This window comes from Suncus etruscus, chromosome 6 (assembly GCF_024139225.1).
Source record: "Suncus etruscus isolate mSunEtr1 chromosome 6, mSunEtr1.pri.cur, whole genome shotgun sequence".
Classification (NCBI taxonomy): Eukaryota; Metazoa; Chordata; class Mammalia; order Eulipotyphla; family Soricidae; genus Suncus; species Suncus etruscus.
Genome location: NC_064853.1, coordinates 117,171,247 through 117,188,467, shown reverse-complemented (window position 1 = coordinate 117,188,467; position 17,221 = coordinate 117,171,247). Strand labels below are relative to the sequence as shown.

Sequence of the window (17,221 nt, the reverse complement as noted above, 5' to 3'; positions counted from 1 at the left end):
TGATTTTACATGAGTCCAGAATTTCCAGCCCCCAAACCCAGTGTACTTGGCGTTCTCATCTGCGGAGATTAGTTGTGAAGCTGTGAACCTGGGCCTTTTGCTTGGCAGTGACTGTGGGTGTGGGTGCAGCTGTGGCTGCCAGGGCTTTGGCAGGGTGGGGGCCCTGGATTGACATTCTGGGTTGACATTATTGGCCTCTGAGATCTCACAAACCTCCTTTTCTCTTCTGCTTTTTCTAGATCCCCAGAGGTGGGGGAAGAGAAGGTGGTCTTTCTCAGTTCCCTGCTCCTCAGCATAGCTTCCCACTAGGACTTCCCTTTCATTTCTGGTGCCCCTGCCCTTGTGCCCCTTCTGGGGGTATAGACCAGAGCTCTCTCTTTGCTTTCCCCTCCAACACACTCACTGGCCACCCTCCTTTCGCTTCCATCCTGTACACACAGACAGGTGAACCCATTTCCTTCTGACATCACAAGTCCTTGTAAAAAAAAGGCTGCATAAGGAGCAGGGAGCTAGGTGATTCTGCAGAATACCTTCCAGCCCCATCATGGAAGAGGGTTTCCGTGACCGGGCAGCCTTCATCCGGGGAGCCAAGGACATTGCCAAGGAAGTGAAGAAGCATGCAGCCAAGAAGGTGGTGAAGGGGCTAGACCGGGTCCAGGACGAATATTCCCGCAGATCCTACTCCCGCTTCGAGGAAGAGGATGATGAGGACGATTTCCCTGCCCCAGCTGACAGCTATTATCGTGGGGAAGGGGCCCAGGATGAGGAGGAAGGGGGCGCGTCCAGTGATGCCACAGAGGGCCACGATGAGGACGACGAGATCTACGAGGGCGAATATCAGGGTATCCCCCGTGCAGAGTCTGGGGGCAAAAGCGAGCGAATGACAGATGGAGCAGCTCTGGCTGGAGTGAGGGGGGGAATAGGCGATGGGGAGGCCCCCTCTGGAGGCCGGGGGGAAGCACAGCGGAGGAAGGAACGAGAAGAACTGGCCCAGCAGTATGAAACCATCCTGCGGGAATGTGGCCATGGCCGCTTCCAGTGGACTCTCTACTTCGTGCTGGGGCTGGCGCTCATGGCTGATGGTGTGGAGGTCTTTGTGGTGGGGTTTGTGCTTCCAAGCGCTGAGAAGGACATGTGTCTGTCCGACTCCAACAAAGGCATGCTAGGTAAGTAAGAGGGGGCACTGACCCCTTCATGCACCCCCTCCTCTGAGGAGGTAAAATGTGCATGTGAGAAGAAGGGCAGTCAGAGGCTTGGGTGGTCTGTAGTGCCGGGGCTCCCATGTCATGTTTCTTCAGAGCTTGTACTGGTGTGCTTTGCTTCCTGACTTGGGCGCCAGGACCAGTGTCCAAACTCCTTGGTTCATGGGGGTCCATTTAGGTCTCAAGAAGAATCCCGGCCATCATTTGTTACTTGGTCTAGGCAGCCTGTGTAGTGTTGAGGGGCTAATGGCCATTTCAGGAAGGGGTCCTGAAGGAGGAATCCCTCTGCTCACTCAATAATCTCTGTTGTGGGGCCAGAGAAATAGCACAGCGGTAGGGCATTTGCCTTGCAAGTGGCCAACCCAGGAGTAAAGGTGGTTCGAGCCTGGCATCCCATATGGACCCCCTTGCCTGCCAGGAAGGATTTCTGAGCAGATAGCCAGGAGTAACCCCTGAACACAGCCGGGTGTGGCCCCAAAACCAAAACAAACAAACAAACAAACAAAAAAGCCTGTTGTGTTGCCATTTGCTTTGCATCTTCCAAAAAAGCACAGACATAGGTAGAGTATAGAATAGATTATTATTTTTTTTTATCTCATTTAACTGTTTTCAGGAAGGGAGGAAGAAATGGGAGTTTAATTACCCATGCCACTCCAGATTTAATGGAGCTAGAGAGAGTTTTAGTAGATTTGAGCAAGGTGGGGTGAGGTTGGGGAGGGATTTTTTGGGGAGGCTTTCTCAGGGAACTTCAGAGAATCTGAAGGGAGGATAAATGGGACCCAGCGGGGGGGGGGGGGAGGAGAGAAAGAGAGTGAGAGAGAGAGAGAGAGAGAGAGAGAGAGAGAGAGAAAGAGAGAGAGAGAAAATATCTGGGAAACTAGTAAAATCCATTCCTCGTTTCAGACAAGTCAGACATGGCATATATTTGCATATGTGTGTGTTAAAAGTAGGGCCAGAGCCATACTATATGCCTTGCATGTAGTCAACTCAGGTTTGGTTCCTGGCACCCCGTAGGATCCCCCAAGCTCCCCACAACCTTGAGTGTTGCAATAGAAGTGAGAGCAAACAAGAGTGGAAGATAGAAAATGTAGATTTCTGGAGTTATCCCATGTTTCTGTTTCTGCCTCTGAGTCCCTGGCCTGCACAGATGACTGCATCTTTGCCATAAAATTCATCTCTCTCATGCATTCATCTCTGGAGGCCTTAGTCTTCCAGACTCACTCCATCTTATGTGATGACTGGCAGGAGAAGTGACTCTCTGTCTTCTCATGTGCTTCTCTTTCCTCCCTCCAGGCCTTATCGTCTACCTGGGCATGATGGTGGGTGCCTTCTTCTGGGGCGGCCTGGCTGACCGGCTGGGCCGGAGACAATGTTTGCTCATCTCGCTCTCTGTCAACAGTGTCTTCGCCTTTTTCTCATCTTTTGTCCAGGGTTATGGCACTTTCCTTTTTTGCCGCCTCCTTTCTGGGGTTGGGTGAGTGTCTGCCTCCTAGGACTGTGGCTTGGGGTGGTCACAGTGGCCCCTCAGTGATGTTGGAGCCAAAAGATCAATTGCCTTTGTTCTCCCTTCACTGTCAGGCTTGATCCCTGCCTCCTGTCTGCAAGCCATTCCCTCCTGGGCCACTCCTCACCCCTGATCCCCAGCTCCATTCAGAGCTTGGGTTCATGAGGGATTTTTGACCTTACACCTGAGCATCTAGGAACCCCTTTTCCAATCTCTGTATGTCCCACATTCCTCTCCATACCTTGCTGATGCCTATCATTGCCAGCTCCCCAAACCCTGAGCTGCCCCCCTCCTGTTCCCTTAGACTCCTGCCTGCACCCCTCCTCTGCCTATCTCTAGGGTTGTAGACTTCCTTCCACAAACTTGCCCTTGTTTTCCCCTTGCCCACCCTTTTATTTTGGGGTCTCCCCTCTTTTTGCAGTTTGTCCTCTTCAAGAGCCATTGTAGTTTTCTTCCTGGCCGGAACCCCTGCCTGCTTCCCTAGGTGCCATGGTTGGTTGTTTCATCTGGAGTTCCCTTCAAAGGCTCCTAAGCACTGGGGAGGGGGGTGAAGAATGTTTCCTCCTTATGCTGAACTCTTGCACTGCTCCCCAGGATCGGAGGCTCCATCCCCATTGTCTTCTCCTATTTTTCCGAGTTTCTGGCCCAGGAGAAACGTGGGGAGCACTTGAGCTGGCTGTGCATGTTCTGGATGATTGGTGGGGTATACGCAGCTGCTATGGCCTGGGCCATCATCCCCCACTATGGTGAGCAGCCCCTGCCCTTGAAGAACCCCCTCCCACTCTTCTACCTGGATTGGGTGTCCCCTGTCTCTGGCAGCTCTGCTAATGCTCTTCCTGTCCTCGCCAGGCTGGAGTTTTCAGATGGGGTCCGCTTACCAGTTCCACAGCTGGAGGGTCTTTGTCCTCGTCTGCGCCTTCCCCTCTGTCTTTGCCATCGGGGCTCTGACCACACAGCCTGAGAGTCCCCGCTTCTTCCTGGAGGTGACTGGGATGGGATTGAATTGGGAGGCACAGAGGCTTGTGTGTTCAGACACCCACTTAGGTTTGGCTACTTTTTTGCCTGCTGCTCCTCATTCTGGGGACTTGGTTCCCGTCACCTGGGGAAGCATCTCCAGAAGGGCTGGGGTGGTGGTGAACCAGGGCACCCATTTCACATGGGGCCTAAGATTTTGGCAGGCCCTGACCTAGCTCGGACTTGACAACTAAAACTACGGCCCATCCCTGTCCCCCTTCTCCCCGTCACTTTCTTAGGGATGGGAACCACCTTGCTATGTCTCTGCCCATCACCATTGCTTTAGACTTCACCTCTTTCAGGGGAACCCCAGAGCCCCAGGATCTGTGCACTTCCCTGTCCCCTGCATGTCCTCTTCCCCATCCCTGCCCAAGTCCAGCTGAATGCTCTTTCATAGCTGGGGACCAAGAGTCAGGGCTGGGGAGAGGGCAGCATTCTACAGTATCCAGTGACTCCAGAAACCAGGCTGGACATTGTGGGAGGCTCAGGGGTCTGTAAACTGCTGTGGGGGTTCACTGATGGGTGTCTGCAACTCTAGAATGGGAAGCATGATGAGGCCTGGATGGTGCTGAAGCAGGTGCATGATACCAACATGCGCGCCAAGGGGCACCCAGAGCGCGTCTTCTCGGTGAGCTTGGCCCAGCCCCCTGCCCCTCCCATTCCTCTAGGCCCATCCCATTCTGCCCCCATTTTCCTGACCCCCAACCTCATCATCTTTTTTTTTTTTGTTTTGTTTATTTTGTTGTTTTTTTTTGTTTTTGGTTTTTGGGCCACACCCATTTGACGCTTAGGGGTTACTCCTGGCAATGTGCTCAGAAATCGCCCCTGGCTTGGGGGGACCATATGGGACACTGGGGGATCGAAACGCGGTCCGTTCCTTGGCTAGCACTTGTAAGGCAGACACCTTACCTCTAGCGCCACCTTCCCGGCCCTCATCATCTTTTTTTTTTCTCTCCCCCTAACCTCATCATCTTAACCCCCATACCCTCAATCACCATTCCCCAGTACCATCCCCCAGCCCCACCCTATTCTCCATCCTCATCCTTCACCCCTTTCCCCTTGGCCCCCATCTCCCTAGCCCCATCCTCCTGTTCCCCCCACACACACCCAGCCCCCAGAGGGCCCCTCTCTGGGTGAGGGACATCCCTCACCCCTTCCTAGAAAGCTCCTGTCCCTCCAGCCCCACCCCTATACTTGGAAGGTAGGAAGTATGCTCTCTGGGACTCAGCCCCTCTCTTGCTCTCAGGTGACCCAAATTAAGACGATTCACCAGGAGGATGAGTTGATTGAGATCCAGTCTGATACAGGGACCTGGTACCAGCGCTGGGGGGTCCGGGCATTGAGCCTGGGGGGACAGGTAAGGGGATGGGTGGGGCCAGGGGAGAGAGGGACAGGGTTGGAGCTGGTGTGTAGGTGACTCAAGGGGTGAAAGGCAGACTGTTGGGGTGTGGGTTGCTGGAAGTGAGTACATCAGCTGTCCAACTTAGTTCTTTCTGTTCACCCAGGTCTGGGGAAATTTCCTTTCCTGCTTTGGACCTGAATATCGGCGCATCACACTGATGATGATGGGCGTATGGTTTACCATGTCCTTCAGGTGAGGGGAGCAGGAGTATGGAAACAGAAATGAAGGGGGTGAAAACTGAAGAAAGGGGCTCTTTACCTCCTCTAAGGTTTCACCCTATATTCATTTGTCCAACAGATAGGCAAAGGGCTAGAGCCAATGTCCAACAGGTAGGGCACTTGCATTGCATTTGGCCAACCCAGGTTCAATCCAGCCACCATATATGTTCCCCTGAGCCCCCCAGTAGTGAGCATAGAGCCAGGAGTAAACTCTGAACACCACCAGTGGATATGACCCTCCAAACAATCCCCAATCAATACATACAAGCTATATTTAGTGTCTATTCTGGGCCACACATGGTGCTGGCATGAAGTAGCCATGATCTCAGCCCTTCTGGAGTTGTTCAAATAACTGTAGGGGGTCCTTAACAAGGAAGATGAATGGGAGTTGAGGTGAGAATAGGATGGGAGCTTTTAGGGTGAGGGAAGAGCAGCTAGACTGGCAAGATATAAGAAAAGGGCTGGGGAGATAGTACGGCAGGAAGAGCATTAACCATGTAAGAGGTTGACCAGGGTTTGATCCACAGCATCCCATATGATCCCTCAAGTACTGCCAGTGTGATTTCTGACTGTAGAGCCAGGAGTAAGCCCTAGCATCATTGGGTGTGCCCAATATCCCCCCCCCCAATGATTAGAGAGAGAATTCTGTGGAGAACTAGTACAGGGATTAAGGCATATGTTTTGCATTCCCTGAGCACCATTTCTATCCCCCAACCCCTGGCCAAAAAAGGAATTGTGAATAGGTTAGTACAACTGGTGAGAGAGAGGACCAGATAGGCCGAAGAGGTGTTATGGCACCTGCCATACAAACGGCTGATTAGGGTTTGTTCCTTGGCACCATATATGGTGCCCCAAGCCCTCTTCAGGAGTTGTCCCTGAGACAGCTGGTGGGCCTCCCAGTCTACCCCCCAAAAGGAGAAGAGTTGGTGAAGGGAGGAGGGTGAGGCACACCTGACAGCATCTCCTGTCCTGGCCTCTCGTTCCGCGTTGCCCCTTGCCAGTCCCAGAGTTCTGTGTGATTCCATCTTCCTGGACACTTTAGCTACTACGGCCTGACTGTCTGGTTCCCCGACATGATCCGCCACCTCCAGGCTGTGGACTATGCAGCTCGCACCAAAGTGTTCCCTGGAGAGCGTGTGGAGCACGTGACCTTCAACTTCACTCTAGAGAATCAGATTCACCGTGGGGGCCAATACTTCAATGACAAGTACGTGCAGATGCATGCTTCACTCTATACTTCACATCCTGTACCTCTGACCCTCACTGCTAGCTAGGAGTTTAGGACCAAGTCCTGTGGTCTCTTACGAGTGCCAATTTGGGGTATAGGAGGGGAGTACCTTTCACCACTTGTCTTCCAGGTTCATTGGACTGCGTCTAAAATCTGTCATCTTTGAGGACTCGTTCTTTGAAGAGTGCTATTTTGAGGATGTCACATCCACCAACACGTTTTTTCGAAACTGTACATTTGTCAACACAGTGTTTTACAACACTGGTAAGGTGGGGTGTCTGGTGTCTGTTGGGCCAAAGGGTGGGGTGGGAAAGTGGGAGAAGGCATTTAACTTATTTCCTCACTTTGGGTTCTCCTGAATCTTCATCCTGGAGACCTTTTAGCTGCAAGCTGGGAATCTAGAAATGGAATGGAAACATTTTGCTGTAAGAACTGGAATAGCTGGTGAAAACATCCCTTTTCTTTGTATCTGGCTGAAATGTAGCTCAGGCAGTGATTTTATGTGCAAAATCATTCATAAGAGAGTCTTTGGGGAAAAGAAAAATAATCAGAGATTTGATGGAACAAACATTGGGAATTGTTTTGTTGTTTTATTGTTGTGGTTATTATTTTTTGAGCAGCACTGGTGCTGCTCTGTGCTCAGGGATCACTCTTGGTTGGGCTCAGTATACATATGGGATGCCAGGGATCAAACTGTGGTCAGCCCTGTGGAAGGCACATGCCCTTTCTAGTCTCAGGTTGGGACTTACTACATGGATTGTTTTTTGGGGGGTCACACAAGGTGGTACTCATGGATTACTCTGGCCTTATTGCTTAAAGGATGCTCTGGGAACTGCTGGGGAATCATGAGCTGTCAGGGATGGAACCCAGGCCTCCTACATGCAAAGCACATACTCTAAGCCTCTGAGTCCTCTCTTAGACTCCAGAATCCTCTTGCTTTTTTGTTTGTTCTTGCATTTTGGGACATGCCCAGAAGTTCTCAGGGGCTAGACCTGGCTCTGTGCTTGGGGGTTGCCCCTGGAGGTCCTTGGGGGGAATCCAGACAGAGTTAGCTACATTGCAAGGCAAGTGCTGTAAGCTCTATTTATCTAGCATCTGAATCTACTTCTTTAGCAATAACTCGCCAATGATTTGCAAAAGAAGTGCTGATTTTGTGAGCTCCCTTGAACTTTCTTACCTCCGGTGAACCACCTCACTGGAAAATGAATGAAGAGGCCATCTCATAATTTTAGATATTTTCAGTGGTGTTTCTTAAATCCATCACATAGTGGCTGCTTGGAGTCAATTCAGGACAAACCAAAAGGAGTCAGCACTAAAGACTGTTAGTGGGAAATTTGGGGAGAGCCTGTCTGGGTGTTTTGCTGGCAGCTGTGTCACCTCTATAATAGAGATGGCATCCTGTGAGAGTCTTCACTGAGGCAGCCCAGAGCAGGAGCATTCCTCTCCCACCTTGCCCTAACTCCACATATCTTGGTCTTTACCCCAGATCTGTTTGAGTACAAATTTGTGAAGAGTCGCCTGGTAAACAGCACGTTTCTGCACAACAAGGAAGGGTGTCAGCTCGATGTGACGGGGACAGGAGAAGGTGCCTACATGGTCTACTTCGTCAGCTTCTTGGGGACATTGGCTGTACTTCCGGGGAATATTGTGTCTGCTCTGCTCATGGACAAGATTGGGAGGCTCCGAATGCTTGGTGAGAGGCCGAAGTGGGGTGCCGAAGTGGGGGCTATTATCAAGCATTGCAAGTGAAGATTCCATTCCAGCTTCTGCATAGTGGCAGCTGGAGCTGAATGTGGCATGGGAACTTCTGGAGGATTAGTAAAGGAAGAGTGCAATAGCAAGTGGTGGAGAGTACAGATGCTGAAGTTATGCATCTTTTATTGTTGTTGTTGCTATTTTTTTTTATTTGTTTTGGGGTCATTCCTAGCAGTACTTGAACTGTGCCTGGATCTATGCTCAGGACTAACTCCCGGTGTTGCTCAGGGAACCATATATGACACTGGGGATTTGAACCAGGGTCACAGCCACACAGCTGCATGCAAAATAAGTGCCTTCCCTTCTGTATCATCTCCAGCTTGGAAGTTATTTTTGGGCTACATCTTGCATTGTTCAGGGCTTACTCTCTGTACTTAGGGGTCACTCTGGACTGCAGACTACTTGTCGTGTCAGGGATCAAATCCAAGTTACTTGTTTATACTGTCTCTCTGGCTCCAGGCTGATGATTCATCTGTGAGCCCACTTACGTACAAAAGGGAGTGAGGATCATACCTGTTCATAAGAGTGACATTGTGAAATACATGCAACTTGCTTGGTCCATAGCTGGCATTGAGAAAATAATTGTTCCTGATAGTGTCCATTTACCAGGGGTCTCAAACTAGTGGCTCACGGCCGCAAACAGCCCTCCATAAAACATTTTATGGCCCTGCCCTAGAGGAATCTTTTTTTGTTTTGTTTTGTTTTAGTTGTTTGGGTTACACCCCCCCCCAATGTTCAAGGCTTACTACTGACTTTGCACTCAAGGATCACCCCGACTTTGCCTCCTGCGGCCCCCAGGTAAATTGAGTTTGAGACCCCTGCAAGGAGAAAGAGCCTCACAAGGAGCTAGTCTTGGAGGAGCTTGAGAGGGAAGGCTGGGTGTAGCAGGCTTCTGTGTAACTAGGCCCTTGTTTTTGTCTCCTTTCCTGACTCTAGCTGGCTCCAGTGTCATGTCCTGTGTCTCTTGCTTCTTCCTGTCTTTTGGGAACAGCGAGTCAGCCATGATTGCTTTGCTCTGCCTCTTCGGTGGGGTCAGCATTGCCTCCTGGAACGCGCTGGACGTGTTGACTGTTGAACTCTACCCCTCGGACAAGAGGTAGATGGGATGGGCTGTGGGTGGAGATAGAGCAGAAGATTTAGGGGAGCAGTGGGCTGAATAGAAATACATTCAGGTCAATGGGCACACTGTTGAGTTTCTAAAACTCTAAAAGTTGGTAGCATCTGCTCATTGAGGTCATAACTACTAACCTGATTTTGGGGTCTCTTTTTCTCTCTCTCTGGCCTCTTAATTTTTCTCTATTCCCTGATTGTACCGGCCACTCTTCTGTCCTACATCCCTCTATGGATGCTGGCTCCTGTGCAGAACCACCGCCTTTGGCTTTCTGAACGCCCTGTGCAAGCTGGCAGCAGTGCTGGGGATCAGCATCTTCACCTCTTTCGTGGGAATCACCAAGGCTGCCCCCATACTATTTGCCTCAGCTGCCCTGGCCCTTGGGAGTTCTCTGGCCTTGAAGCTGCCAGAGACCCGGGGGCTGGTGCTGCAATGAGGGGGCCCCTGGGGCTTCAGGGCGGCAGGCACACTGTGAGATCAACAGTTCCCTCTCCTGCTCCCTGCCCTGCTCCCCAGCCCCTCAGCCCTCCATGTTGGTGTCTGAGCCATGTGATTATGTGTGTGTGCTTGTGTATGGCCCCATGGGCTGGGACTAAAGGAAGGTGCCATGGTCCCAGGGCTGGGGTGCAGCTCTTTGGCCCTCTCCTACTACCTTTGACTTCATAAGAGAAGGCTTGGCCTGGCCCTTCTTCCCAGTGTTAGCCAGAGACCCTCTCTTCCTGGCTCCAGAGCAGGTTTCATGCCCTCCCAGGCCTTCCCTCTGCCTGGACCCCTCAGAGCACTCATGCCCTGGGGGGTGGGCAGGGGCTTGTCATAGACTCGTGTACACCCCATAGACCATGAACTTGGGAGTCAGGTGGGAGCCCTCACCCTTCAGCTGGACTCTGGGAGCGTAGCAATAGCACTCTGTTCCTGGGCTCCACTTTTCTTCTGGGCTGCACTTTCTGGAACAAGTTTTCAGATTGATTTCTAGTTCCTTCGGAGGCAGCCCAACAGGACTGTGTGAATGCGTGTAGACGTGCCATGGGCAGGGGTACCCCTAGACTATCCTCAGATACAGCCAAGGGTACTTTTAAGGGACATGTGCATCCCTGTCTCCCATGGTTACCCTTTAGCTTGTTTCAGTGTTAGACCTGGGAGGAGTCCAGGGCCCACGGTGATGAGGCCAGAGTAATGCCTGGATGGGGCCTTACCCCTGGCTGTGCCAGGCCCAACCCAACCTGGAGCTCAACTGGGACCCCAGAGGGAGAGTTCCAGGGCAAACCAGTGGGTCAAAAGCACAAGGAGGAGCTGCAGCCTGGAAGCTCCTCCAGAGAGGCCATGTTTCAGCAGTCAGACAGGGACCCCTGTGCAGAGGACCAAGCCTTTTTCCCATCTCATTTCCACACCTCTGGCCCTGTAGGCTAAGCTGCTCCTGCCCCGCCTGCCTCCCTGTGGTCACTTCTCTGGTGCCCCCTCCCACTATAGCTGTGATGTGTTGTAGTTTTTAGCTGTTTGTAAAAATGTTTAAAAAAAAGTTAAAAGGATAAAAGTACAAACAACCACACAAAACAAGAAAATCCAAATTCACTTTCCTCTTGCTGTGTCTGGCACCCCCAGCTCATGGCCACACCTGTTTTGTGGCCCCAGGTGGTAACTGTCTGTTGTCTGTGCCCAGGACTGCCATGTTCCCTCCCTGCTGGACTCAGCATCTTCCTGTAGCCCCCGGAGGGATTCTCCATCTTTCTGCTCTCCTGGGGACCCTAAATACAACATGTCAATGTGAAAAATGAAAACTAATCATGAAAAATAAAAAGGAAATATCTTTCCAATCCAGAATGGTTGCTTGTGCTGTCCTTGGTTTGATTTGGGTGAGTCCAGGAGAGGGACAGTTGCAGAGAATATTCTTTCCCCTAGCCAATGGCCCTGATGCCTTATGGCCAATCCTTGTGGAAAATGTCCTCAGTAAACTTGGAATTGAGTCTATGACCCAGCAATTCCACTTTTGGGTACTTATGTTCAGGACTTAAAACATTCATTCAGAAGGACACACACACACCATTTTCATTGCTGCAGTTAGTAAATAAAATAGCTAAGACATGCAATCAATATAGGTATGTAATCACAGATTAATGGATTATTAGGGTGTGTCATATATATACAATGGAATACTATGCAAAGAATGAAGAAATCAAGCTATTTTCTGCAATCTGGTTGGAACTGGAAGCCATGTTGAAGTATTCCAGAAAGACAAATAGGATAATCTCACTTATCTGTCATATATAGAATAATTGGGTGAAGAAATGTAATGTTGGAAAGGGGAGAAATGTCTTGATCCCTCTTAACTCCAGAGCTAGGGAGATAGAAAAGAAACCAAGGCAAGAAGATGAGAAAGGGTAGTAGAGGGGGCGGGCAGGGATTGGGGCTTCAGTTATATTGGTGATATGGGAGAGTGGTAAAATTATAAATCCAAAGCACAGATTAAATAACACTAAACACATGAGCTCTTGGCTGCAAATGCCAAGCTTTGTAATGTGCCTGTCAAGGTAGCAGGCAGTGGATAGGTCGTAGGGGAGAAAATGGGAATACGGGTGATGGGAGTTGAGACTGGAGGTGGAATTGGGGTTGATATGATATGCCTAAAACTCAACTATCAAGAACTTTGTTAATCATGGTTCTCTAAATAAAAAAACAAACAAAAAAACCAAAAAAACCTCTCACCCCCAAGTTTGAAAACCAATGGACCAAGGACTTGCACAGATATTTTTTCCGAAGAAGACATCCCAACAGGGATATGAAAAATGCTGCAACTGGGCTGAGGAGACAGTACAGGGGCTACAGTGCTTTCCTTGCATGCAACCCACTCCAGTTCAAAGCCTGGCACCTTCTTTTTTTTTGGGGGGGGGGGGGGTCATATGCGGCAGCACTCAGGGCTTACTCCTGGCTCTACACTCAGAAATCGCCTCTGGCAGACTCGGGGGACCATATGGGATACCTGGATTTGTTTTTGTTTTTTGTTTTTGGACCCGGCAGTGCTCAGGGGTGACTCCTGGCTGTCTGCTCAGAAATAGCTCCTGGCAGGCACGGGGGACCATATGGGACACCAGGATTCTAACCAACCACCTTAGGTCCTGGATCAGCTGCTTGCAAGGCTAACACCTCTGTGCTATCTCTCCGGGCCCTTTTGTTTTTGTTTTTTTGGGATGCCTGGATTTGAACCACTGACCTTCTGTATGAAAGGCAAACGCCTTACCTCCATGCTATCGCTCCGGCCCCAAAGCCTGACACCTTCTAATCTAAAGTCTCCAAACACTGGTGGGAAAGATCCTTGACCACTGGTGGGTGAGGCCAACCACCTACCCTACCCCAAAGCTACAAGTTAGGGAATGCTAACCAAAACCACAATAAGAGTTTTTTTTTTTTTTTTTTTTTTTTTTTTTTAAAGACAGGAGAGGCATCAGGTAAGCTGATATTCAGCCTTAAAACATGAAATCCCTAGAGCCAGAGCACAGTGGTTAAGGTGCTTGCCTGGCATTCAGCTGATCTGGATTCGATCCTGGCTTCCCATGTGGTTGTCTGAGCACATTCAGGAGTGATTCCTTAATGCGGAGCCAGAAGCAACCCCTGCGCATTGCTGGGCATGACCCTAAGAAAAGTCAAAACAAATGCAGGGAATTCTTCAGTTTTCTAAATGTGACAAGGGAGAAACATAAATTATTCATTCAGGAATAAGCTCACCAGAAAGGTAAATACTATGATTTCACTTAGTGTATGAGTCAAATTCATAAAGATCCACTGAGAACAGTGGTTGCGAGGGGCTGTGGGAGAAGAAAATGAAGGGTGCCGCTGTGGTGATGCTGGGGATTGCATGAGGCAGGTGCTTGAACTATTGCATTCCACTCTCTGGGAACTCTTTACCTGTAGGACCCACAGGTGTCTGAGGTGATCTCACTCCCTTCTCGCTCTGGTCCATTTCCATTCAAATCGTTTGCTGGGTTTTGTGCATAGCCCTCAAATCAACTCCTTCAGTTCTGGTGTTCAGGGATCACTCCCGGTAGGGATTGGGGACCATATGAAGTGCTGGGGATCAAACCTGAGTTGGATGCTTGCAAGGCAAGTGCTCCCTGTTTCTTAGGAATCTTCAAGATTTTACTTACGAAAGCAAATCCAGTTGGAAACTGGCCATCTTGTCAAATTCTCTAGAATGGAAATGTGCCTAACCTGTCTCATCTATTTACTCCCTGACCTGTCCACCTTCGTTCCTCGCCCTGTCACAACCTTTATTTTTATTTTAGTCTGTGCTTTCCTTTCAGGATCCCTCTGGATCACTTTTATGACACACCCTGATTTCTCTAAGGATCTCTGATCTCCCAGGAACACCTGGAATACTGGCCATTAATAACAGCAATGAACTTTATCGGGTCAATTCTTTTAATGTAAGCATTATTTCCAACTCATCAGGCCCGGTAGATCCTTAGTCACAAGTAGGGAACCGGGCAGTTTTTCAGTCCGGGGTGAGAGCACTTAGGACTCTGCTTGTCCTGGAACAGTGGTGCTCAGTCCCCAAAGTCAGAGTCCTCTCTCATCTCATCGTGGGGCTCAGGGGGCGCCTCTGGTTTTCTTGCTTCCGCCCAGGCAGGGGGGGCTCGTGTCCAGCTGAGGATTCTCCCTCCACTGGGCCGGGGTCCGAGCCTGGATGGCCAGCGCATGGACCGGCCCCGCCAGTTCCTCCGACAGCACCTCGTGCACCAGCCGGTGGCGCTGCAGCGGCTTCAGGCCCTCGAAGCGGGCGCTCACCACGGCCACGCGGAAATGCGTCTCGCTGCCGGGAGGGACGGCGTGGCCCCCGCTCTCGTTGCACAGCTCCAGCACCTCGGGCTCGAAGGCCTGCTCCAGCTTGGCGCGCATGGCGGCCTCCACCGGCCCCCCGGCGCCCGCGCCGCTCCCGCACGCGCCCACGCGGCTGGCCATGGCCAGGGGGCGCCGGAGCAGCATGGGGACTGCGGAGGCCAGGACGGCGGACGGCCCGCGAAGGGGCGACGGAGAGCCCGGGGCTACTCAGAGACCTGCAGGGAATGGGCGAGAGGTTGCAAAAGTGGCGCCTCTGCTGTTTTGGGGTTCTCAGCGGGTCCACCAGCGCCCCTCTAAACCCCAGCCTGGGCCCCACGGTACCTTCAGCGCACGCGGGTCGGGAGCTGGGCTCAACTAGGGCCCAAGGACAAGTTCAACACCTTCGGCCGAAACGCCTCGAGCCGCTGGGCACCCTGGGAAATCCAGTCCTCGCTCACCGGGAGTCGCCGGTGTGGCCCGCGGGCTCATGGGAATTGTAGTTTCCGAGGCTTCCAGCTACAGGAATTCAAAGAAGACTAGAATTCTGGCCCAGTTGGCATGGTTCAATCCATTTTGGAGGGGGTGTTTGGATCACACCCGGGTTCTTCCTGGCTCTACGCTGAGAAATCGCTCCTGGCAGACTCATTCGGGGGACTATATGGGATGCCGGGATTCGAACCACCGACTTCTGCATGCAAGGCATATCTCCATGCTATCTCTCCGGTTCCACCCCCTTTTTGGGGGTTCAATCTATTTTTATTGTAAAGACATTTTTACAGGCCACCTGAAGCCAATATTATTCATTTTACACGCGAGAAAAATGGGAGTTCCGAGCCGTTCTTATTTTATGCCAGTTCTGTTCTGGAGGCTGGGAATAAAGATAGGGCCTGTTCTCAGAATTTACAGACTGTTCAGATAATGGACACGTGAGGTTGTGCACAAAGGATGACACTATCATGTGCTAAATGCTGTATGTGAAGAGGCCCCAGACTGAGGACCACGAAGAAAACTCTGGGTGGAGGTTTTAAAACAGCCCTAGAAGAAGCAGTAGGACAACTTCTCTGCCCCCCCCCCCAATATTAGGTAATAGTGGCATAGGAAGAGAGAGAAAATGTGGGGGCAGATAAATATGATTGAGGGAGAGAAGATGGTGCTGGGAATGGAGGTGGCAGATACAGGGATATAAGATAGCCAGCTGCCCTGGGTCCCTAGGTCTGCGATGTGGTATGTAAAGATTTCTCAGCAAGGAGTAATGGACGATATATAGCTTTTCAGTTCAATTTATATATGCTATCTCCTGTTTGATTACACCTTGTTTTATCCAAAACAAAGATTATCCCAATACCTATATTTATATACTTTTATCGTAAAAGTATACTTTAAAATTTTATATGATTTTATGATGTAGTTATATAATCATTATACTCTTGTTTGTATGTTTGGGGGCCACAATTGGAAATGTTCAGGGATTATTCTTGGTTCTGAGCATATGAATAACTTCAGGTGGGGTCTGGGGGTCCCTATGGGGTGATGAAGATCCAATTTAGATCAACTGAACGTAAGCAAGCTCTCTAGTCACTGTTCTATCATTCTATCCCTATAATCATGGCACTCATAATGAGGCTGCTGTTTGTAGAGAAGCCGAACCCCCTTAACCCTTGCTCCTTGCTTCCAGGATACTATGCAGATTCTGTTTCACACTCTTGTCTAGGGAGACCCTAGATCCCCCTTTGTCCTTGGGAGGAGTAGGGGAGAGAGAGCACCCATTCATGTCATTTCTTTTTTTTTTTTGGTTTTTTTGGGCCACACCCTGTGACGCTCAGGGGTTACTCCTGGCTATGAGCTCAGAAGTTGCTCCTGGCTTCTTGGGGGACCATATGGGACGCCGGGGGATCGAACCGCGGTCCGTCCTAGGCTAGCGCAGGCAAGGCAGGCACCTTACCTCCAGCGCCACCGCCCGGCCCCCATTCATGTCATTTCTGACCTTGCATGTCACCCTAATGAAATACTCCTTCATGGTGCCATAGCAGTTTCTTTATTTCTGCATGAAGCTGACCCACCCAACACTGTGGAGTCTTCAGGCCACGTGGTGGGGTTGGATCAAGTAAGGGGTGCCACTGCCATCTCGTCAAGCCGAATCCCTATCTTTAGCTTCATGTCGGGCCAGAAAATAAACCAGCATGTGAAGGTGTGAGACTGAAGAAGAAAGTCTGATTTTTTTCAACCACTATGCAAAATATTTTTATTTCCTTTGTTTGGGGGCCACATCTGGCAATGCTTAAGGGTTACTCTGGCTCTGCACTCAGAGATTAGTCCTGTTGGTGTGTGTGGGACCAGATGAGTGCTGGGAATTGAACCCAGATCAGGAAACTGCAAGACAAGCACTCTATAAGCTGTACTATTTTTTCAGCCCCTAAAATCCGGCTTTTTTAGTTTTGTTTTAGTTTTGTTTTGGGGCCACATCCAGTGGGACTAAGAAGTTACATCTGGCTCTGTGCTCAGGATTAATTCTGATGGGTGCAGAAGGCCATATGGGATCACAGTGATCAAACCCCAGGTCAAACTGTGTGAAAGCAAATGCCCTATCCACTGTACTATCGCTTCAGTCTAACTTGTTTAGCAACTTCATTATAATTAGGTATATTATTATTATTATTATTATTATTTATTTATTTTTTTTTTTTTTGGTTTTTGGGCCACACCCTGTGCCGCTCAGGGGTTACTCCTGGCTATGCGCTCAGAAGTTGCTCCTGGCATATGGGACACCGGGGGATCGAACCGCGGTCCGTCCTAGGCTAGCGCAGGCAAGGCAGGCACCTTACCTCCAGCGCCACCGCCCGGCCCAGGTATATTATTTTTATTTAATGGATATGCTCCATTATATCATCAAACACTGTGGCTACCTACCTCAGTTATATTATAATTGACATTTTGCAACCCTCGGTGGGGGACCCCCGACCCGCGGGGATGTGGGAATG

General features: G+C 50.4%; 2 protein-coding genes across 2 annotated transcripts; one reads left to right on the top strand and one right to left on the bottom strand.

Moving 5' to 3' along the window:
- Positions 1-214: 214 nt before the first annotated feature.
- On the top strand, positions 215-11,252 carry SV2A (synaptic vesicle glycoprotein 2A). Its single transcript, XM_049775696.1, has 12 exons — positions 215-1,166; positions 2,496-2,676; positions 3,301-3,452; positions 3,556-3,689; positions 4,259-4,348; positions 4,967-5,077; positions 5,226-5,314; positions 6,383-6,547; positions 6,699-6,832; positions 8,055-8,261; positions 9,260-9,419; positions 9,687-11,252. Exons 1-12 carry the CDS (start codon positions 545-547, stop codon positions 9,868-9,870), a joined length of 2,229 nt encoding a protein of 742 aa, XP_049631653.1. The 5' UTR covers positions 215-544; the 3' UTR covers positions 9,871-11,252.
- Positions 11,253-13,837: 2,585 nt separating this feature from the next.
- BOLA1 (bolA family member 1) lies at positions 13,838-14,549 on the bottom strand. The gene has a single exon (XM_049775787.1). The coding sequence runs from the start codon at positions 14,406-14,408 to the stop codon at positions 14,013-14,015; it is 396 nt and encodes a 131-aa protein (XP_049631744.1). The 5' UTR covers positions 14,409-14,549; the 3' UTR covers positions 13,838-14,012.
- Between the last annotated feature and the right edge of the window lie 2,672 nt (positions 14,550-17,221).